Source organism: Rhinatrema bivittatum, chromosome 8 (assembly GCF_901001135.1).
Source record: "Rhinatrema bivittatum chromosome 8, aRhiBiv1.1, whole genome shotgun sequence".
Taxonomy (NCBI): Eukaryota; Metazoa; Chordata; class Amphibia; order Gymnophiona; family Rhinatrematidae; genus Rhinatrema; species Rhinatrema bivittatum.
The window spans coordinates 252,352,104-252,376,409 of NC_042622.1; the positions used below are offsets into that span (position 1 = coordinate 252,352,104).

General features: G+C 49.4%; 1 protein-coding gene across 1 annotated transcript in view; it reads left to right on the forward strand.

The window, feature by feature from the left end:
• Positions 1-24,306, forward strand: part of UHRF1 (ubiquitin like with PHD and ring finger domains 1) — a 499,879-nt gene that overhangs the window by 295,624 nt on the left and 179,949 nt on the right. Inside the window, exons 10-11 of the mRNA XM_029614586.1 lie at positions 4,827-4,931; positions 5,111-5,217. Of these exons, the coding sequence (XP_029470446.1) occupies positions 4,827-4,931; positions 5,111-5,217 (212 nt within the window). The remainder of the gene's footprint in view (positions 1-4,826; positions 4,932-5,110; positions 5,218-24,306) is intronic.

Consider the following 24,306-nt stretch of genomic DNA (forward strand, 5'->3'; position numbering starts at 1 on the left):
AGTTAAAATTCTTGCCGCCGTGTTTTGTAGAATCTGTAATGGTCTTATTGTGGTGTATGGCAGGCCCAGTAAGAGGGCATTACAATAGTCTGTACTGGAAAATATTAAGGCTTGTAAAACTGAGCGGAAGTTGGTGGGCGTTAGTAGAGGTTTTAATCTTCTGAGAGTCATAAGTTTGGCGTATCCTTCTCTTACTTTTTGAGATATATGTTGTTTCATACTTAGTTCAGGGTCGATTATCACTCCCAGGTTTCTTACTTTCTCAGCTAGATGTATTTTTTGGTTGTTGTTGAGTGTAATTGGTTTCTGAATGATCGTTATGTTTTTAAGTTCTAGGTGTAAGAATTCAGTTTTCTCTATATTGATCACTAGTTCCATTTGGTTTAGAAGTTGTTTTGTTATATCTATGTACATGTTGGCTAAGTTTAATGTTTTTTCAATTGTGTCATCAATTGGGAGTATTAACTGAATATCATCGGCGCAGATGTAGTGCAAAATTCCTAAACCTGCTAGTAGGTGACATAAAGGTAGCATGTATATGTTGAACAATGTGGCGGATAGGGCAGATCCCTGTGGAACTCCTGTTTGAAGGTTTATTTTCTCTGACATTACTACTTTGATTTGCACTTGGAAGTATCTGTTATTTAGGTATGATTTAAACCATTTGATTGTCAAGTTGCTTAATCCTATTTCTTCTAATCTGTCACGGCGGTTACCAAACACACCACCAATCCCGGTGATTGGGGCTACGGCTCTAAAAGATGTCCAGGACCGCAAGTTGGAATTTTACCTCAAACGCATATTTGAGGTCCTGTCCTTGGGAGTTCGGGCAACAATCTGCGGCAGTCTCATGCAGCGGGCAAGCCTCAGGTGGGTTCAAAAATTACTCAGCACCAAAGACTTCCCGTCTGCAGAGGCGGAGCAGGCGGATCGCTTGGAGGGAGCGATTGCGTATGGGGCGGACGCCCCATACGATCCTCTGCGAGTGCAAGCCAAGGCAAAGGTCTTTGTGGTCTCGGCCAGGCACCTCCTCTGGCTGAGAAATTGGTCTGCGGACGCCTCTTCCAAAGCGCAGCTGGGAACCCTTCCTTTCAAGGGCCAGTTGCTTTTTGTGAGGATCTAGAGCAACTTATCAAATCCCTAGGAGAAAATAAGGTTCATAAGTTGCTGGAGGACCGCCCGAAACAGTCTAAGTCCTTCTTACCCTCTCGCACTAGATTTAGGGGGCAATGCTGTTAATGCTTCCCGATCTCAATCCTGGCCTCATTCCTTTCGGGGATGTCGACCTTTCAGGGATAGTAGCCAGCAACACTCGGTCACCAAGTCCTCCTCTCAATGAGATGGGGCCAGCTCATTCCTGTCTTCGAGACTTAGGTGGACGACTGTCCCAGTTTCTTAGTGAATGGGACACCATAATGACGGATCAGTGGGTCCTAGAGGTGATAGAGAAGGCTATGCGTTAGAATTTGCTCGAGACTTACCGGATCTTCACCTGATTTTCCCCTGCGGAAGTCAAAAGAGGCCTGCGGTTGAACAAACCCTGCGCAGGCTGCTGGAACTGGGGGCCATAGTCCAAGTCCCAGTGGAAGAACAAGGGTCTGGCCAATATTCCATCTACTTAGTCATGCCCAAAAAGGAGGGCTCCTTTTGTCCAATTTTGGATATCAAGCACGTCAGCCGGGCTCTCAAGGTTCCCCATTTTCGGATGGAAACCTTGAGGGCGGTGATAGCGGCAGTTCGATCTGGAGAATTTTTGGCCTCACTCGATCTGACGGAGGCCTACTTACACCTCTCGATTCACTGCGATCACCAGCTGTATCTTTGGTTTGAGATACTGGGCCAACATTTTTAGTTTCGAGCACTCCCCTTCGGTCTTGCCACGGCGCCGCGCACTTTCACCAAGGTGTAATGGTGGCCACCCTGTTTCGAGACTGAGTCCTAGTCCATCCTTACCTGGACAATTGGCTCATCCGGGCCAAATCAAAGTCTCTTTGCCAGCTGGCGGACAGCAAGGTCCTGTCGTGTCTGACCTCTCTGGGGTGGGTCATCAACTTTCCCAAGAGCAAGCTTCAACCCTCCCAGACATTGAATTCTGGGGGCTTGATTCGACACTTGAGTAGGCAAGGTGTTTCTTCCGGAGGACTGATCGCTCAAACTCAGTGGCCAAGTGCGCAATTTTCTCTCTTGCCCTTCCAACGGCCTGGGATTCTCTGGGTTCTGAGGTCCATGGCCTCCACTATCGATCTGGTTCCCTGGGCTTTTGCGCATATGCGTCCATTACAGAAAGCCTTGCTATCCCACTGGAAACCGGTATCTGAACAGTTTCAGATGCCACTGTCGCAGAACTGCAGTGGTGACTATCGCCTGCCATCTTCAGAAGGGGATGTCCCTTCTGACACCACAGTGGATCGTGGTAACAACGGACGCCAGCCTCTCCGGCTGGGGAAGCTGTATGCCAGACCCAGTCTGCTCAGGGGTATTGGTCTTCGACCCAATCTCGCTGACACATCAATCGACTCAAGGCCTTCCTTCCCCTATTCCTCCACAAGGCGGTGCGTGTCCTGTCGGACAATTCCACCACTGTAGCCTACATCAATAGACAAAGGGGCACCAGGAGTCGCCTAGTCGCTCTGGAAGCCAGCAGGCTCTTCGCATGGGCGGAACGTCACCTAGAGCGCTTAGCAGCATCCCATATTGCGGGAAAGGAGAACGTTCAAGCGGATTTCCTCAGTCGCCAGAGGTTTAGACCCAAGCAAGTGGGAATTGTCAGATGCAGCGATGAATCTGATCATCCGTAGGTGGGGTCCCACTCACTTGGATCTGATGGCCACCATGACCAATGCGAAAGCTCCTCTGTTCTTCAGCTGCAGACGGGAACATTGCGCGGAAGGGGTGGATGCCTTGGTCCTTCCCTGGCTCCGTGACATTCTACTGTACGTGTTCCATCCCTGGCCGTTAGTGGGCAAAGAACTCCAAAGAATCGAGCTTCATCCCGGGCTGTCATTCTAGTGGCCCTGGAATGGCCTCACAGACTGTGGTTTGCGGACCTCGTGAATCTAGCCACGGATGGTCCCCTACGCTTCTGTCATCTTTCCCATCTTCTTCGGCGGGGTCCCGTATTTTTCGATCAGGCGGATCGCTTCTGTCTAGCGGCCTGGCTTTTGAATGGTGGAGGTTGAGAAAGAAGGGATATAAGGAAGAAGTTATATCCACTCTATTGCGGGCCAGGAAGCAGACTACCTCGCTTGCTTATGTCAGAGTATGGAAGGTTTTTGAAAATGTGTGTGACGCCTCAGGTATCTCGGCTCGTAAGGCTCCGGTTTCCCAGGTCCTTTCTTTTCTCCAGAACGGTCTCGCCAAGGGGTTGTCGTTCAGTTCCTTGAGTGCAGATCTCCGCTCTCTGTTCCCTCTTAGGCACCATTGATGGTTATTCAGTGGTGCCTCATCCGGATGTAGTCAGTTTCCTCAAGGGAGCCAAGCACTTGAATCCTCCGGTCCGGGTTACTCCTTTTGAGCCCTTAAGGAGGGCTACACTCAAGGATTTGACTCTCAAAACTGTCGTCTTGGTGTCCATTTGTTCAGCCAGAAGAATCTGAGCTCCAAGCATTGTCATGCAGAGAGCCTTTTCTACGTTTCTCGGATTCAGGGGTATCCCTTAAGACGGTACCCTCTTTCTTGCCAAAGGTAGTGTCTTCTTTTCATGTCAATCAGTCCGTGGATCTTCCGGCTTTTTCTTCGTCAGAAGTAGCAAATACAGCTGGGGGTGATCTGCAGCGCCTCGATGTGAAACGGGTCTTGCTACATTACCTTCAGGTTACAAATGAGTTCCGGGTCTCTGACCACTTGTTTGTTCTGTGGAGTGGGCCAAATAAAGGTAATAAGGCTTCCAAGGCCACTATTGTGCGTTGGATAAAGGAGGCTATAGCGTCGTCGAGTTGGATAAAGGAGGCAGAGTCAATCGTTCTCTCCGCAGGAAATATGTAGGGCAGCTACTTGGAAATCCCTGCATACTTTTGCTAGTCATTACCGTCTGGATGTGCAGGCTCCAGTTTTTGGCTCCTTCGGGCGGCAGGTTCTTCGAGTGGGACTATCTCGGTCCTACCCTGTTTAGGGAAGCTTTGGTACATCCCAATGGGCTGGACTGATCCGGGTACATACAGGGAAAGGAAAATTGGTTCTTGCCTGCTAATTTTCGTTCCTGTAGTTCCACGGATCAGTCCAGACACCTGCCCATACTAGATCTGATACGTCCGCTCGAATATTCTTTTTCTACAGGTTTTTTCAATTATCTGATTTGTTGTCTATTACTAAAGGCACCAGAAGCATCTAACAGATGAAAATAAAATTATATGCAAGAGCGTTTTTATATATACAGAATCCTTTCAATTGTTCACTTGTTCAATTTGTTAGTTTTTTCTTATTGCTTGCTTGATTTTTGGGAAGTTATATCTGCTTTGAAGTACTTTATACTGAAGGGGTGTAGGGTAGGCTCTGCTCTGATGTAGGATACCCTCACAGTTTTTGTGTCTCCACCTGCTGGACAGGAGGCTCAACCCACAGTCTGGACTGATCCGTGGTACTACAGGAACGAAAATTAGCAGGTAAGAACCAATTTTCCTTTTTCCTATATGAGCATCTGGAACAAAGCAGAAAAGGGTTCTCTTACTTATTTCGGCAAATTGCTTCCTTAGTTCAGAAGTGGAGTCCCTGGTTTGAAACTAGATAGGTGCAGGTTCAAATCCTAAAAACACCCAAATTTATAACGGGATGTTACTGCAGGGTGCTTCAGTGAGTACTGAGCCTTGATGTTATTGCTCATCTTGTAGGTAAGCGAGTCTGGTGTGCACAGGCCGCATGTGGCAGGTATACATGGCAGAAGCAATGATGGATCCTACTCCTTAGTACTGGCAGGAGGATATGAAGATGATGTTGTAAGTCACTTTTAAAACCTCTAATTTTGTATGTATTTTTTTTTGGGGGGGGGGTGGGGGCAGCAGGTGTAGTGGCCAAATGTTGGCCTTCTGACACTTAACATGGTATTCCTTTGAGTTGACTGGGTTAGAAAGTTTTGCTGGTTTATACCTATTCAATTTTTATTTGTGTATTTCAGGACAATGGAAATGAATTTACATATACAGGAAGTGGAGGAAGGGACCTCTCTGGCAACAAGCGCACTGCTGAACAGTCCTGTGACCAGAAACTTACAAATATGAACAGGTCAGCATGACAATTGAAATTCTGTGTATTTAGTTTTATCTACTTATGGCATTAGCAAAACTAATTGTAGTAATCTTGACAGGAGTCAGTGCCTAATGTATGAAGCTCGGAAAAAAAGAACTTTATAGTTTTTATTTTATTTTATTTATTTATTAAGGCTTTTATATACCGAATTTCTTGATACAAATCAAATCAATTCGGTTACAATGAACTAAGTAGAGTATACAATTAACCAATCAACAAGAGATACAGAGCATACAGTTACATTATAACAAGGAAGCCTTAACTTGGAGTAGGAAAATAAAGAAGGGGTGAACGGAGCAATAAATATATAAAGTGCAATAAAATAGAATAAATACTATATACAGTGGAGGGGGCTAGGAGCCAACCTCTCTTTAATGGATATTAGGCATGAGAAATTTGGAAAAGTTTTGTTTACAGAGATGTGTGGTGAACAATTCTAGATCAGGCAATGGAGTTTGTGGTGGGGAAGGCTTGGCTGAACAGCCATGTCTTTAGTTTCTTTTTAAAAGTTGTTAGACAAGTCTCCAGTCTGAGGTCCGGAGGCATGGCGTTCCACATGGAAGGGCCTGCTGTAGAGAATGACCGGTCTCCGATGTTTGCGTGGTGCACTAATTTGATTGTAGGAACGTGTAAAGATCCCTTGTAAGCATCCCTTAAAGGCCTGGCTGTCGAGTGCAGTCTGAGAGGATGAGACAGATCAAGCGGGGTTTGATGGTGGATATTTTTATGAATGATTGTGAGAGATTTATGGAGGATCCGGAAGTTTACTGGGAGCCAGTGGAGATCTTTTAGAATAGGAGAAATATGCTCTCTCCGATTGGTATTTGTCAAAATCCTTGCCGCTGCATTTTGTAGCAGCTGGAGCGGTTTAATGGTAGAGGCTGGAAGACCATGCAGGATGGAGTTGCAATAGTCGATCTTAGAGAACAGAATGGCTTGGAGGACGGATCTGAAATCGTAGTGGAATAGGAGCGGTTTGAGTTTTTTGAGTACTTGTAACTTGTAAAAGCACTCCTTAGTAGTGTGTTTTATAAAATGCTTTAGGTTAAGGTGACTGTCGATTAAGACTCCAAGATCTCTGGCATGTGATATATGTGGAATATTTTGTGATTGGAGAAGTATGGGACTACCTTCTGGAGTAATTAGTAAGAGTTCGGTTTTAGAAGTGTTGAGCACAAGGTTGAGGCTGGATAAGTAGTGGTTTATAGTTTGTAGATGAGCGTTCCATAACTTGAGTGTTGAGTCCAATGATTTGGATATAGGGATTAAAATTTGAAGGTCATCTGCGTAAATATAAAATTTGAGTTTGAGGTTTGAAAGTAGGTGGCAGAGGGGGAGAATGTAGATATTAAACAGGGTGGGTGATAGGGAGGAGCCCTGGGGGACGCCAAAAGGAGCATTAGTATGAGGTGATTCCATGTTTTTAATTTTTACCTTATAGCCTCTATTACTGAGGAAAGATTCGAACCATCTGAGGGCTGAGCCTGTAATTCCTATGTCTGAGAGTCGGTTTAGGAGGATGTTGTGATTTACCGTATCAAAAGCCGCAGAGATGTCGAGGAGGGCTAAGAGAAATGACTGTCCTTTATCAAAACCAATATATAGTTGATCCAGGAGGGAGGTGAGGAGGGTTTCCGTATTGTGTTCTTTTCGGAAACCATATTGTGACGTGTGAAGTATATTGTGGTCTTCTAGGTAATTTGAAAGTTGCTTATTTACAATTTTCTCCATGATCTTAGATACAAATGGGAGATTTGATATGGGACGGTAATTGTTGAGGTCTTCCGGGTCCAGGTTGGATTTTTTGAGTATGGGTTTGAGCGTGGCCAATTTGAGTGCGTCCGGGAATGTTCCTTGTGTAAGGGAACAATTGATGATATCAGCTAGATATTTGGATATGTATTCTGGGATGAGGATCAGTAACTTGGAGGGTATTTGGTCCAGTGGGTGGGTCGAAGGTTTCATTCTTTTTATCAGCGATTCTACCTCTAAGGTGTGGGTTGAATCAAAGGAATCCAATCTTATGTCTGAGTTTGGTAGGAGAACTGTGTCCGGAAGAGTAGGATTTGTGTTGACAGGTAATCTGGCCAGGGTATTGGTGATTTTATTTTGAAAGAATAAGGCCAGGTCATTGGCCTTTGATTGAGCTGTATCGTCAGGGATGTTAGGAAGAGCTGTTTTGGTCAGTTCCGAAACATAGGAGAAGAGGGCCCTCGCATCATACAGCATATCGTGGATGCGGTGAGCATAGAAATCTCTTTTTGTTCGAAGTATTGCTGATCTGTACTGGTGGAGAGTAGTTTTGTATATGGAAAGAGTGAGGGGATTAGAGTTCTTCCTCCATTCTTTTTCTTTCCGTCTTAGATTTTGCTTCTGAGTGCGGAGTTCATTAGAGAACCACGGTTGCTTATTTTTATGGGAGGGGTTTATAATTTTTTTTGACATTGGGCATAGTTCGTTAGCTATCATTTCAGTGATGTTTTGCCATGAGGTGATAGCTGAATTGGGATTTGAAAGATCCAAGTTTGGGAGATTTCTGATCAGGGATTTGCCAAGATCTTCTGAAGAACAAGTTTTCCTGTAGTATAGAGTTGTAGGCTGATGAGGTGTGGTCAATCCTGTCAATGACCTGAAGGTGGAGTTGATCATAAAATGATCTGACCATGGGACTGGAAGGCATAAGGGGGGTGAGAGTGGGGAAAGATTAGAATTTGTGAAGATAAGATCAAGAGTGTGACCCGCTTTATGTGTTGGTTGGTTAATGTGCTGTTTGAAGCCCATGTCCGAAAGTGCTGATAGGAAAGCATCACAGTTGGTCGATCGAGGACTAGCATCAATGTGGAGGTTAAAATCTCCAATGATTATGGCAGGAGAGTCTAGTTTTAGGTATTTGGCTATAACCTCTATCATGGGAGAGGCATCTTGATCTAAAAGTCCAGGAGGTGCGTAGGTGAGTAGGATTTGAAGTGACTTCGATTTGAATAAGCCTACCTCAAGTTTGGGTATAGTATAGATAGGTTGTTGCTTGAGGTTAAAAAGTTTTTTTGCAGCTATAAGGAGACCTCCTCCTTTCTTTTTCTTTCTGGGTAAGGAGAAGACATCATATGTTTGTGTAGGCAATTGATTTATTAGGACTGTGTCTGAGGATTTTAACCAGGTCTCTGTGATGGCACAGATGTCTGGTTTAGTATCTAGCAGGTGGTCATTAAGGATGTGGGTTTTTTTTGTGATTGATTGGGCATTGAAGAGTGATAAGGTGAATAGAGCCAAACCAAGTAATTGTGTGACTGGTGAGATCATTACCGGAGTTAGATTTCTACGGGTTATAGGTTGATATCTTAGTGTAGGCTTCATCTTGGAGAAGGAGTAGTGATGTAATATATGTATTGGGTGTCCTTGCAACATGGTTGTATGAGGGAGATGACTTTGATGGTGTAGTCAGAATCAGGTGTCCTATGACGTTATGGCGGTAATAGATTGTGGAAATGTTCTTTAAGGAGGTCTGAATGATATGTTTGGTTGTGTAATCTTTTGCTAGATGAATGCTGAGGCTGTTGGTTGACTGCTGAATTGGCTGGTTGGATGCTGAGGTGGTTGAATGCTGAGGCTGTTGAATGCTGAGACAGTGGGTTGAATGCTGAGGCTGTTGAATGCTGAGACAGTGGGTTGAATGCTGAGGCTGTTGAATGCTGAGACAGTGGGTTGAATGCTGAGGCTGTTGAATGCTGAGGCTGTTGAATGCTGAGGCTGTTGAATGCTGAGACAGTGGGTTGAATGCTGAGGCTGTTGAATGCTGAGACAGTGGGTTGAATGCTGAGGCTGTTGAATGCTGAGGCTGTTGAATGCTGAGACAGTGGGTTGAATGCTGAGGCTGTTGAATGCTGAGACAGTGGGTTGAATGCTGAGGCTGTTGAATGCTGAGGCTGCTGGTTGGATGCTGAGATAGTGGGTTGAATTGAATGATGAGTGGATGCTGGATGAGTTCTAGTGCAGTATTGGTGTGATGCAGCTCGGGGAAGCGATGTTCGAAACGAAGGGGCGAAACAAAGGGGCAGGCCCCTTTGTCGCGCTCCTTCGTGCGCGCGACGCCCGGCGCGCGGCGCCAGGAGAGTGGTGGTTTAAATAGCCCGCCGGTCGCGCCTCTGACGTCACCGCCGCGACTTTTTCGTGGGTGGTCCGGGGCGAGGGCTCGCGGCTCTGCTGGGGGCCTGCTAGAGGCGAGGGCTCGTGCTTCGGGTCGAGGCTGTGCGAGATCGGCGTTACTTAGCTCCGATGGCGGCTGGCTGGAGGCAGAGACTCGCGGTCTCTCAGGTAAGTGGATGCTGGAGCGACGGGCCGGCGATCGGCGAGGGAGCCCGATCGGGGTGAGCGGAACAAGAGGCCTTACCCCGACGGGCTTCAGCGCCGATCGCGCAGGCCTAGTTCACCGCTGGAGCCCCGTGGAAGATAAAGGAGGATTGAGCAGAGAGCGGGGGTTTAAATAGCCCGCCGGTCGCGCCTCTGACGTCACCGCCGCGACTTTTTCGTGGGTGGTCCGGGGCGAGGGCTCGCGGCTCTGCTGGGGGCCTGCTAGAGGCGAGGGCTCGTGCTTCGGGTCGAGGCTGTGCGAGATCGGCGTTACTTAGCTCCGATGGCGGCTGGCTGGAGGCAGAGACTCGCGGTCTCTCAGGTAAGTGGATGCTGGAGCGACGGGCCGGCGATCGGCGAGGGAGCCCGATCGGGGTGAGCGGAACAAGAGGCCTTACCCCGACGGGCTTCAGCGCCGATCGCGCAGGCCTAGTTCACCGCTGGAGCCCCGTGGAAGATAAAGGAGGATTGAGCAGAGAGCGGGGGTTTAAATAGCCCGCCGGTCGCGCCTCTGACGTCACCGCCGCGACTTTTTCGTGGGTGGTCCGGGGCGAGGGCTCGCGGCTCTGCTGGGGGCCTGCTAGAGGCGAGGGCTCGTGCTTCGGGTCGAGGCTGTGCGAGATCGGCGTTACTTAGCTCCGATGGCGGCTGGCTGGAGGCAGAGACTCGCGGTCTCTCAGGTAAGTGGATGCTGGAGCGACGGGCCGGCGATCGGCGAGGGAGCCCGATCGGGGTGAGCGGAACAAGAGGCCTTACCCCGACGGGCTTCAGCGCCGATCGCGCAGGCCTAGTTCACCGCTGGAGCCCCGTGGAAGATAAAGGAGGATTGAGCAGAGAGCGGGGGTTTAAATAGCCCGCCGGTCGCGCCTCTGACGTCACCGCCGCGACTTTTTCGTGGGTGGTCCGGGGCGAGGGCTCGCGGCTCTGCTGGGGGCCTGCTAGAGGCGAGGGCTCGTGCTTCGGGTCGAGGCTGTGCGAGATCGGCGTTACTTAGCTCCGATGGCGGCTGGCTGGAGGCAGAGACTCGCGGTCTCTCAGGTAAGTGGATGCTGGAGCGACGGGCCGGCGATCGGCGAGGGAGCCCGATCGGGGTGAGCGGAACAAGAGGCCTTACCCCGACGGGCTTCAGCGCCGATCGCGCAGGCCTAGTTCACCGCTGGAGCCCCGTGTGCACTTTGCATAATCACCTCTTTTGAAGTTTATATGCTAAATTGAACTTGTGTATCTCAACTTGCTTTTCTTGTAAGCTATTATAAGAACATAAGTTGCCATACTGGGTCAGATCGAGGGTCCATCAAGCTCAGCATCATGTTTCCAACAGCAGCCAATCCAGGTTACAAGTGTAGAGCCCCTACCAGGCGACAGGAGAAACCTGCCCCAATAGCTGGAGATGTGCTGCAGCAGAAGACCCCCTCCAGATTCTGTGTTAATAGGGCCAGATGGGGCTTGCAGGTTCTTTAGATACTGGAGGAAATGAGAGGCACTGCATATTGAATGCAGTTAGTACCCCTGTTCCTGAGCAGGTGACCCAGGGTACCCCACAACACAAACTTTCAACACAACTTTGTAAAAGGCAAAGAGACATAATAAATGCAATGGAAATCAAAACAGTAGCAGAATAATGCCCCACAGTAACAGATGGGATGAGCAGTTTCTGAACATACCCAGATCAGTCCAGACAAGTGGGTTTGCATCCCTACCAGCAGATGGAGTCAGAACAAAACTTTGAGGTACTGCTACATAAGAGTGCCACCTGAAGCCTTTTCAGTATTTCTCTGACTCCTAGCAGATGGTAGAAGTGCAACCCTGTAGTCTGAGAGAGAAAAAAAAGAAATTAAAGCAGAAAGCTAGAAAAGGATTTGGAAGAAGGTCCCTGAGGTGTTAAGCTCCTTGGTGGACCATCTCTCAGGTTGAACCGGGTGTGCAGCATGATGCGGGCAAGCACCAGTCAGGGGTTGGCGGAGCGGTGGCAGTTGGCACGGCCATGTTTGATTTCCCCAAGTGCCACTGGGCCAGAGAGCAGGTTTTTTTCCACATCAGCAGCCAGCTTCTTTCCCGTGCGTCGGGGATGTGGCATGGTGTGGTTAAGTGGTGCAGGTCTGATGCTGAGATTGAAGCTGGCAATGAGATGGTGCCGAAACTGCACATGGAGGTGTACTATGCATGTGGGCTGTGGCCTGCATGCTTAAATTCCTGTTCCTTCTGCACTGGTTGCACTTTGGGAGAGGAGGGTTCCTCAGTGGGCATGAAGCGGGGGAAATGAGCCCCCTGGCCTTCGGGGGTGACACTAGCTGAGGGGTTGGGGGGGCCCCTTGAGGCAGGTGGACCCATAGGGGCCACCTGCAGAAGTCTTTCACCATGAAAGAGTTCAGAGACTCTCCATTCCCTGTACGTACCCGTATAAGTCCAGATTCCTGGGTTTTGAAGCCCCCCACCCCAAGCAGATGGAGACAAAAGTTTTCAAAACAAAACTCCGCCTTATATAGGATGGTGCCACCTACAGTCCGGCAGTATTTCTCTGTCTCCAGCAGATGGTTGAGGTGCAAGGCCTACAGTCTGTGCTGATTGCTTAGTGCAGTGGTCCCCAACCTTTTTTGCACCAGGGACCAGCTTTCAAGCAAGACCATTTTTCCATGGCCTGGCAGGGCGGGGTGGGGGTGGGGCAGGGGTGGGGCTTTGGTCATATGGGGTGGAGTTATGGAGGGGTTGGATTTTAGTGCATTCTTACCATTTAATTATGACATTTATAATGTGACTCAACTCACAATGGGGCGGATTTTCAGAGCCCTGCTCGCGTAAATCCGCCCAAAACCGGGCGGATTTACGCGAGCAGGGCCCTGCGCGCCGGGAAGCCTATTTTACATAGGCCTCCCGGCGCGCGCAGAGCCCCGGGACTCGCGTAAGTCCCGGGGTTCTCGGAGGGGGGCGTGTCGGGGGCGTGTCGGGGGGGGGGGGGGGGCGGGCCCGGTCGTCGCGGCGTTTCGGGGGCGTGTCGGCAGCGTTTTGGGGGCGGGTACGGGGGCGTGGCTACGGCCCGGGGGCGTGGCCGTGCCCTCCGTACCCGCCCCCAGGTCGCGGCCCTGCGCGCAGGAGTCCCGCTGGCGCGCGGGGATTTACGCCTCCCTCTGGGAGGCGTAAATCCCCCGACAAAGGTAAGGGGGGGGGGGGGGTTTAGACAGGGCCGGGCGGGTGGGTTAGGTAGGGGAAGGGAGGGTAAGGTGAGGGGAGGGCAAAGGAAAGTTCCCTCCGAGGCCGCTCCGATTTCGGAGCGGCCTTGGAGGGAACGGGGGGAGGCAGCGCGGCTCTGCGCGCGCAGGCTACACAAAATCGATAGCCTTGCGCGCGCCGATCCAGGATTTTAGTGGATACGCGCGGCTCCGCGCGTATCTACTAAAATCCAGCGTACTTTTGCTTGAGTCTGATGCGCAAGCAAAAGTAGGCTGATCGCGCTTCTTTTAAAATCTACCCCAATAGGTTCAGAATGAGTGGAGCACTGAACTTGTTTCTTTTGTTTTCCAGACTTTATACCACCTGACGTCTTCCCTCTCATGACCTCCCCTGGCTGTGAGCACCAAACCAAGCTCCCAGTCATTCTCACACTGAACCCCAGGCAGGCTCCCATTAATTTTCACACCGCTCCCTCCCCATCCCCCAGGCATGCACACATTCATTCTCACACACACAGACCACCCAGGCAGGCACCAATTTATTCTCACACATACACCACACACAGGCGGGCACCTATTCTTACACATACAAACCCCAGGAAGACACCCATTCATTCACACACATACACCCCCAGGCAGACTCCCATTCATAAACATGCACACACTAAAGGCAGAGACCCCCTCTCTTTCTTTTACCAGTAACCTCAGAGCCTCTCTCATTCTTCTGCTGCCACTGTCACTGTCACTGCTGCCACATGGCTATTGGGGAGGTGCCGATTGCTGCTACTAACACTGAAGCCCATTCTGCTGCCTCCTCTGTGAAGGCCCCGTGGGCCTCCACTTTCTCCATGCTGATCTCGTACATTGTGAGAGCCGCATAGAGAAAATGCTATTGCACATTCCCAAAGATTACATGTGCCAATCACTAAAAAGTAATTTATTTTTTTTTTACCTTTGCTGTCTGATCTTAGTTTTCTAATTGGTGGTCACAGACTTTTTTTTCCACTTTCCCTTTCTTATTTTTTTGCCAATTCCTTTTATATTGTCTTTTTTTCTATTTCTTTTCTCTCCATCTTCTTCCCTCAAACACACAGTCAGGTTCTCATAGAAACATAGAAATGACGGCAGAAGAAGACCAAACGGCCCATCCAGTCTGCCCAGCAAGCTTTTGCACTTTTTTTCCTCTCATATACTTATGTTTCTCTTGGCTCTTAGTAACCTTTTTTTTATTCTATTTCCCTTCCACCCCCACCATTAATGTAGAGAGCAATGTTGGAACTGCATCTAAGTGAAATAGCTTAATTTAGTTAGGGGTATTAACCACCGCAATAAGCAAGCTACACCCATACCTATCTGTTTATTCAGACTGTGTAATTCAGTCCTTGTTTATTGTTGCCTGAATATAGATCCAATATAGATTCTCATTCTCACATGCTTTCTCTCTCTCACACTCATCTCTCTCACTCCCACATGCTCTCACTATCACATGCTCTCTCTCATACAATCATTTATACACAGTCTCTCACTGGCACATGCTGTGCTGACTCTCACACACACACAGGCTCTCTCTCCCACATTCTGTCTTGCTCAAGTACAGGCTCTCACTGTCAAATGCTCTCTCTCATACAATCATTCATTCACACAGGCTCTCACTGTCACATGCTGTCTCTCTCACACACACACACACAGAGGCTCTCACATGCTGTCTCTGCAAACATTCAGGTCCTCACTCCCACACACAGAACCTCAGCCTCTCTCTCACCGCTGGGCCTCCTCTTCGCGGGTCGCCGCAGGATGGGCTTTGCAGTGGCCCTGCTACCGGGCCTTTTCCTCTTCTTGGGCCGCTGCGACTTGGGATTTACGGCGGCCCGTAAGCGCTGCTCCTCCTCTGCACACACGGATGCTCCTCCTCCTTCCTTCCCACGCAGTTCCGGCAACATTTACTTCCGGGGCCGCACAGGAAGGAGGAGGAGCATCAGTGCGTTGAAACACGATCTTTTTCTTCGGGCCGTGGTGACGTGAGCTCCACCATGGCCCTGCCGATCTGCCTGCTATACGCGTGTCGCTGCTCATCCGCCAGTGGGATGAGGTCCAATGGCGGCCGCATGAGCCTCCCTGCGCCCAGGGGCATTGGCTCCCCTTGGGATACCACTGCTCACGGCGCCCCACCATCCCTGGTGCTGGTCTGCGGCGGCGCCGCGGATCGGCAAAAAAACCCCAATGGCTCTGTCCTGGTCCGCGGACCGGTGGTTGGGGACCCCTGGCTTAGTGGAGTTAGAGTAGTGAGTTCTGTGAATTTTAGAGAGTTCTCACAGGACAAGCAGGATGGTAGTCCTCACATATGGGTGACATCATCAGGATGGAGCCCAATCATGGAAAACTTCTGTCAAAGTTTCCAGAACTTTGACTGGCCCGTACTGGACATGCCCAGCATGGCACTAACCCTGCAGCCAGCAGGGGTCTCCCTTCAGTCGTCTTTTTTCCGCGCAGCAGTAGCCTTGCGGTTTAGGAGCTCTGAAGAGATTCCTGACAGGAATTTTCCTCATGGAGTTAATTAAAATTAGATTGCCCCACAGGGGTGCCGCCTCTAACTTTTCTCAGGCTGTGGTACTCCGGTAAGTTTTTCACCGTTTTTCGTCTGTTACTGTCGAGTTTGGCCCTCGCGGCCTACTGGCCGTCGACCGTACCACGGCTCGATTTTTCTATGGCCATGGCGTCTGGGTTTCGTCGGTGCCCGGACTGTACTCGCACCATGTCTATCACAGACCCTCATGGAGTCTGTGTAATGTGTTTAGGCTGTGAGCATGATGTCCTGACTTGCACCAAATGTGCCCTCATGACACCAAAAGGTCACAAAGCCAGAATGGAGAAGATGGGACTCCTCTTCCGTGCTCACACCCAGACGCTGTCTATCGCATCGATGTCATCGTAACCGGCACCGTCAAAGTCGCACCAGCATCGACCACTGTCCGGTGACCACCCGCCATCGACGTCTTCACGGCCATCGACTCCCGTTTCTCCCCCTCACGATCGAGGGGATCGTAGGGAGAAACATCACCATCGGCATCGCAAGACTCGGACCGTCGAGGGAGCGAAATGATTGACCTCGCCACCGTCCGAGCTACCATCGAAGAAGCCCCGTCCAGGAACGGCACAGACCATTCCTGCGACCAGGACATCGAGGCCACCCTCACCCGATCGGGGTTTGGGAGTCGCGATTCCGCCTGTAAAGGAGGTCCCTCCGACTGTGCCTCAGCCTCCCTCTTCTGTCACGGAGCCGGGGCTCATTGCCCCAGGTCTCCGGGAAGAACTGGACCGGCTGGTCCAGGAGGCCATAGACAAGGTGATGCAATCACTCCAGGTTCCTCCGGCACAGAGAGTGGAACCGGTCACTGACCCGATTCCAGCAGTGCTGGCACCGCTGCTATCCCGGATGGAGGCGCTCATGACCGCCCTTCCATCGGTGATACCCGGGTCTCCGATGGCTCCGGTGCGCTCCCTGATGACAGCTTCATTGGGAGGAGAAACACCGTTCTGCATTCCTCCTTCAGGGGTATTGCCTCAGCCATCGATGCCATGTCATCCCTCGCCACCGATTCATTCATCAGGGGCGATACGCACATCGGCACCATCGATGCCAGCACAGATACCCCCCAGGACGTCCACGGTGCCCCCGGTGATTCCTTCGATTTTCTCGGAGCCTCAGCCGGGCCCTTCGGGTATCCAACCCCCTTCTCGTCCTGCAGGTCAGCCTGCTGATCCTTATGACACCTGGGGTGATGATACTTCCACAGACACCAATGACTTACCTTCACCTCCCTCTCCTACTGAAAGTAGAAAGCGTTCTCCTCCAGAGGACCTTTCTTTCATTAATTTTGTGAAGGAAATGTCGGAATTGGTCCCTTTTCAGCTTCAGACGGAGCAAGATGATAGGCACCAGGTGATGGAGCTTCTCCAATTCCTGGATGCCCCCAAAGTCATCACCTCTATTCCCATTCATCAAGTTCTTCTTGACCTCCTCAAAAAGAACTGGGAAAATCCTGGATCTGTAGACCCAGTACACAGAAAAGCTGACACTACTTATCTAGTACAGTCAACCCCGGGCTTTCAAAAGAGTCAGCTCAGAAGAAAGCGAAAAGAACGAAGCCACACTCCTCTACCCCTCCTGTCAAGGAACACAAGTTCCTAGACAATATTGGTCGACGAGTGTTCCAAGGGGCCATGCTCATCTCTAGAATTGCTTCTTACCAGCTGTACATGACCCAATACAATAGGGTCATCTTTAAGCAGATACAGGACTTCTCTGAAACCCTGCCTGACCAATTCGAAGAACATCTTCAAACCCTTGTCAATAAGGGCTTTGAAGCAGGAAAGCATGAAATAAGAACAGCTTACGATATCTTCGACACCTCCACTAGAGTGTCTGCAACTGCCATTTCAGCACGGCATTGGGCCTGGCTCAAGTCCTCGGACCTTCGCCCAGAAGTACAAGATAGGCTATCCGACCTGCCCTGTATTGGTGACAATCTATTCGGTGAACAGATTCAGCAAATAGTGGCTGAATTGAAGGATCACTATGAGACCCTCAAACAGCTCTCATCGATTCCTTCTGACTTCCCGTCTAGACAGCCCTCCAAGAAGGACCCTGGCTGCAGGGTTAGTGCCATGCTGGGCATGCCCAGTAGGGGCCAGTCAAAGTTCTGGAAACTTTGACAAGTTTTCCGTGATTGGGCTCCATCCTGACAATGTCACCCATATGTGAGGACTAACATCCTGCTGTCCTGTGAGAACACCTGTTACAGGTAAGCAACATTTGCTTTTTTGGTCGGTAAAACATTTTTACTTTGATTTGGTCAAATTCTACAGTTAGAAAGAATCTAATTTTTGCATATAAGAGGTGATAGGAAGTGGAGTCTAAGAAGGCTTTTTCCAAGTGCTTTTGTATTCTTTTCAGTTACTGATGGTCTTTGGAGAGGTCCTAAAATATGTTTGTATGCATGAGTTAATTCAAGTAGCACAACACTTAAAATAGGTGCAACTTCAAATAGCTCTGAGGACACCTGTTGCCCAACCCTAACCTCTTGGTATAAGAGGCACTTTAGTTGGAAAGGGGTTTGGTTTTTTCCCCTCTTATGTTTGCTGTATAGCTTGATCTGCATGATGGATGTAGAAGAAAAATTCTATTGACTCAGAACCACTGTTTAGTTTGTACTGTATTCATATTTTACATAGATTTGTATGATGCCTATATAGGGTTCAGGTGAACAGCACAGCAGCATCCCAATTTCTTTAAATTCATCATGGTAGGTGCTGAAAGCTCCCTTTAACAGCCCACTTATAATCTATCTCATGTACTACCTGCATGTAGATTACAATGAGGGGAGGTAATTGTCAGACATTGAGTAAAATGATAACCTCTGAGTAATTTAGTGCTGTTCTACTCAGATATTTGCACCACATAAGAAATGCCACTATCCTGTCTAAGACAGAGGCCAATCCAGGTCAAAAATACACAGCAGATCCCAAAGAGTAGATCCGATTTCCTGTTGCTTCACTCCCAGGGATAAGCTGTGGTTTCCCTAAGTCAACCTAGTAGTAATTGTTTATGAATATTTCCTCCAGAAACCCTCTTCTAATCTCTGCAATGCTACATGCGTTGACTGTATCCTCTGTCAGCAAATTCCACAGTTTAATTGCTGAGCGCAAAAATATTTTTTCAGATTTGTTTTAAATCTGACACCTGCTAGTTTTTATGGCATGTCCCCTTGTCGTACTGTCTGAAAGGGTAAATTATCTGTTCTCCATTTTTCCCCTAGGACAAACAGAATGGTAGTTCTCACAGGACAAGCAGGATGGTAGTCCTCACATATGTGTGACATCATCAGGATGGAGCCCAGTCACGGAACACTTCTTTCAAAGTTTCTAGAACTTTGATTGGCACCTTCTGGGCATGCCCAGCATAGCACCAACCCTCCATCCAGCAGGGGTCCCCCTTCAGTCTTCTTTTTTTCCGAGCAGCAGTAGCCACATGGGTTAAGGAGCTCTTCAGAGATTCCTGACAGGAATTTTCCTCATGGAACTTTTTCAAAAAATTTCAAATAATTATACCCCACAGGGGTCCCCTTATGGATACCTTTGCTCCGTGGTCGAACGGTAAGTTTTTTTTACCTGCTTGCGATCGATTCTCGTCTAGTTTTTCCCTCGTGGCCTACCGGCCATCGACCTAACCATGACTAAATTTTGTCGAGGCCATGGCGTCAGGTTTCCATCGGTGCCTCAACTGCACTCAAACAATGTCCATTACTGACCCTCACACGGTCTGTGTGATGTGTTTGGGGTCCAACCATGATGTCCTTACTTGCACCAGATGTGCCCAATTGACACCAAAAGGTCGCAAGGCTAGGCTGGAGAAGATGGAACTTCTCTTTCGGTCAAAAACCCCGACTCCATCGATAGCTTTGACGTTGTCCAAACCAGTACAGTCGACTTCGCGCCAGCACCAGAAACCCGCTACTGCCCGACTGGCTTCAACGACTCCACAGGTGTCAACCTTCCTCTCTTCCTCCTCAGGAAAAAGACCGAGGAGAACATCGAGAAAAATATCGACACCGCCATAGGAAATCTCAGGCCCACCAATACAGGCAAGCCCTCGGCATCGACGTCGTCTGAGCCACTGACAAAGAAGTCCCGTACAGAAAAGGCCCTATCTTCTTAGGTTTCTCAGTCACTGAGGCGTTCCCCATCTGGACAGGTGCCGGGAGCTGCGTCTCCATTTTCACTGGTGGACCCTCCAGCTACGCCAGTGCTGCCTTCTACTCCGGAACCGGGTGTCCATGCCCCAGGGTTCCATGAAGAATTGGATCGGATGATCCAAGAGGCCATCGGTAAAGCACTCCAGGGGTTCAAACCTCCATTGATGCCGGTTTCCAAATGCTTGCACCGCTATTAGCAAGAATGGATGCGTTAATCGGTGCCCTTCCGGTGGATCCGAGGGAACCGATGGCCCCGATTCTTTCATCACCAATACCCTTGTCATCGGAAGAAGAAGAAATACCGATCTCCATTCCGCTCTCCGGAGTGCTGCCACCGACACAACCATCGATGTCACCAATTCCATCTGTGCCACCGGTGCCCCTATTGGCACCCCCCTCGATGCCTAGGCCTTGGGCCTTCCGGGATAACACCGTTACTCCCTTCTTTTGAACATATGGGAGCTAGGGATGAGCCTTATGATCTCTGGACCGATGAGTCGTCCCAGGATACTGATGATCTGCTGTCACAGCCCTCTCCTCCTGATGAAAGGAAGCCTTCTCCCCCAGAGGACTTGTCCTTTATCAATTTTGTAAAGGAAATGTCTGAAATGGTTCTATTCCAGCTTCAGACTGAAGAGGACTCTAGGCATCAGATGCTGGAGCTTCTCCAGTTTCTAGATGCTCCAAAGGAAATCATGTCTATCCCTATTCATGAAATCCTTCTGGAACTTTTAAAGAGAAATTGGGAGCACCCTGGTTCTGTGGCACCTGACAACTGTAAGGCAGATGCCACCTACCTAGTTCAGTCAGCCCCTAGCTTCCAGAGAAATCAGATCATCACTCAGTGATTGTGGAGTCAATCCAGAAGAGGGCACGACGCTCCAAACCCCACTCTTTCATTCCTCCAGGAAAGGAGCAAAAATTCCTGGATGCATTTGGAAGACGTGTATTCCATGGCTCAATGCTGATCTCTCATATTGCTTCCTACCAATTGTACATGTCCCAGTACAACAGGGCTCTGTTCACGAAGATTCAGGAATTTGCTGAAGCCTTACCTCTGCAATTCCAGGACCGGCTTCAGGCCTTAGCACAAAAAGGCCTAGATGCTGGCAGACATGAAGTATGGTCTGCATATGACGTCTTCGACACTACCCCCAGAGTTTCAGCGGCAGGAATTTGTGCGAGGCGATGGGCCTGGCTAAAGTCTTCAGACCTCAAACCAGAAGTACAGGGACAGGTTAGCTGACATGCCCTGTGCTGGGGATAATCTTTTTGGAGAAAAGATTCAAGAAGCAGTGGGCGCAGCTCAAGGACCACCAAGAGACTCTGTGCCAGCTCTCCTTACTGCCGTCTGATCTCTCTTCCTCTTCCAAAAGATATTTTAGGAGAGACTCCCAAGAGACAAGTCTACCAGCAAAGGAGATACTATCCCCCGGCGTCCAGGGGTCGGCCTTCTAAACCTTACCAAAAAGGTCAATCCAGGCAACCTCGAGTACAGAAGTCACTTCCAGCCCCCCAGCCAGGTCCAGCGTCTGGCTTTTGACTCCTTCCTAGAGAGCAATACCCAGCCTTCACTTCCGGCTATTCCCGTTGGAGGCCGGTTGTGCCACTTCTCCAAACCACGGCACACAGTCACCACAGATCAGTGGGTACTCGCTGTAGTAACTCAAGGTTACCACCTCAACTTTCTCTGTTATACCGGATTCCCCACCTCGGCTGACGTGGGGAACATCCGACCACTCACTGCTTCTGGAGCAGGAGGTCTCCCTCCTCTTCCAGTCCCGAGCAATAGAGCCAGTGCCCCTCTCCCAACAGGGGCAGGGGTTCTATTCCCAGTATTTCCTGATACAAAAAAAGTCAGGTGGTGTTCGCCCAATACTGGACCTTCACAACTTAAACAAATACTTACAAAGAGAGAGGTTCAAGATGGTGACCTTGGGTTCTCTTCTTCCCCTTCTCCAAAGGGAAGACTGGCTCTGCTCTCTAGACCTCCAGGACGCCTACACACACATTTCAATTACTCCTTCACATCGCAGATTCCTTCAGTTCCTAGTAGGCCCAAGATACTTCCAATATAGAGTGTTACCATTTAGCCTAGCATCTGCCCCACAAGTCTTCACCAAGTGCTTCGTATTGGTAGTTGTCTTTCTCAGAAGTCAGTGTTCACGTCTACCCCTATCTTGACGATTGGTTGATCAAGGCTCCCACTCAGCAATATGCACTGATGTCCCTACGTCTCACTTTGCATACCCTGATCTCCCTAGTGTTCCTCATAAACTATCCAAAATCCAGGCTAGTTCCTTCTCAAACCCTGTCGTTCATAGGGGCCGACTTGGACTCTCCAAAAGTGAAAGCCTTACTACCTCGGGATTGAGCTTTCACTCTCGCTTCTCTGGCCCATCGACTGCAGTCTCGACAACTTTCAACTGCACGTCATTTTCTGGTCTCCTCGGTGCATGTCACTCCCATGGCTCATCTTGCCATGAGAGTAATGCAGTGGACTCTAAAATCGCAGTGGATTCAGTCTTCTCAGCCAATGTCCACCATTGTACACATCACCAAACAGCTCCGCTTATCGTTGGCCTGGTGGGCAGACCAATTCAATCTGCTACAAGGCCTTCCATTTCAGGTTCCAGAACCTAAAATAACCTTGACAACAGATGCTTACAACCTCGGCTGGGGTGCACATGCTGGAAACCTGCAAACTCAGGGTATTTGGTCTCCAGAGGAAGCGAAACACCAAATACATTTCCTGGAGTTTCGTGCAATCAGATATGCTCTCAGGGCTTTTCAGGATCACCTTTCCAACCAGGTCATCCTGATTCAAACAGACAACCAGTTGGCCAAGTGGTACATCAACAAGCAAGGGGGATCGGGCTCCTACCTCCTGTGTCAGGAAGCTGTACAGATATGGGCGGAAGCCCTTTCCCACTTGATGTACCTCAGGGCCACCTACTTGCCAGGAGTGGACAGTGTGTTGGCAGACAAGCGGAGTCGTACTTTTCAACCACACAAGTGGTCCCTCAACCCCTCAGTAGCGGACTCAATATTCCAACATTGGGGTTACCCTCACATAGACCTCTTTTGCGTGAATTCGCAACCGCAAAGTAAGGAACTTCTGCTCTCTCTCGCAGCCAACACCTTCAGCCAAGAGAAGCTTTCTCCCTCTCATGGGCCAGTGGTCTCCTTTATGTGTACCCTGAACTTCTACTTATTTCAAAGACTCTCATGAAGTTGCGAAGGGACAAGGGGCTAATGATTTAGATAGCCCCTCATTGGCCACGCCAGGTCTGGTTTCCAATTCTCCTACACCGGCACATTCCTTTGGGGAAGAACCCACTTCTGATCACTCAGAACATTGGCTGCCTTCGTCACCCCAATCTCCAGGCCCTCTCTCCCTGACTGGATGTTGAAAGGTTAATACGTCAACCTCTTCACCTTTCAGAGCCGGTTTCCCGTGTCCTAGTAGCTTCACGAAAGCCTTCCACACGGCAGTCTTATCGTTACAAATGGAACAGGTTTACGGTATGGTGTACTTCCATGTCCATCGATCCCTTCACTTGTCTCACACCGAAGTTTCTGGACTATCTCTGGCATCTGTCAGTCAGGCCTCAAAACTTCTTCTATCAGGGTACATGACAGTGCAGTAGCCGCCTTCCATAAAGGTGTCAGGGATGTACCTATTTCAGAACGACCCCTTGTAACATGCTATTTGAAGGGCTTGCCCTACCTTAAGCCTCCACTGTGCCCTCCGGCCCCTTCATGGGACCTCAACATGGTTTTGGGACTGCTCATGAAACCGCCGTTTGAGCCTCTCCAATCCTGTGATCTCCACTATCTCACCTGGAAAGTGATTTTTCTTTTGGCGATCACATCCGCTCGCAGAGTTAGTGAGTTACAGGCCTTAGTCACCTACCCACCTTACACTAAACTTCTGCATGATAGGGTAGTACTCCGCACTCACCCTAAGTTTCTGCCTAAGGTAGTATTGGATTTTCATATCAATCAATCCATTATACTACCCACTTTCTTTCCCAGGCCCCATTCAAATCCAGGAGAACGGGCTCTGCATACCCTTGACTGTAAACGTGTTCTAGCATTCTGTCTACACTGTACAGCTGCCCACAGGAAATCCACTCAATTGTTTCCTTCGATTCGATCAAATTGGGTAAACCTGTGGGTAAGCAGACTCTCTCCTCCTGGTTAGCGGACTGTATTTCCTTTTGCTACCAGCAGGCAGGCATTCCGCTTCAAGACCATGTTAAAGCACACTCTATCAGGGCCATGGCGACATCAGTAGCGCACCTACGCTCTGTGCCGCTTGCTGACTTCTGTAAGGCTGCTACCTAGAGCTCTCTCCACACCTTTGCAGCCCATTATTGTTTAGACAAGGCTGGCAGACAAGTTGTGTAGCACAGACTGGTCGAAGATGGAATCTTATTTGTGAACTGAGGTACCTACATCCTTCCAACAACCCGTTAGGATGCTCTCTACCAAATTCCACCCCAGTTCATGTGCCTGTTGCAACTCTTTGGGTACATTGGTGCATTGCTCGGGTATCCTCAGCTCAGTACTCACCCATATGTGAGGACTACCATCCTGCTTGTCCTGTGAGACCACCTGTTACAGGTAAGCAACTCTGCTTTCTCACACATGGGTGACATCGGATGGAGCCTGGCATGGAAAACTTAAGACAAAGTTTCTGGAACTTTGAGCATATACTGAGCATGCCCAGCATGCCCAAATCCACACGTCCACACAGGGTCCCTCTTCAGGTTTTTTTTCTTTTTCCTGCAGAG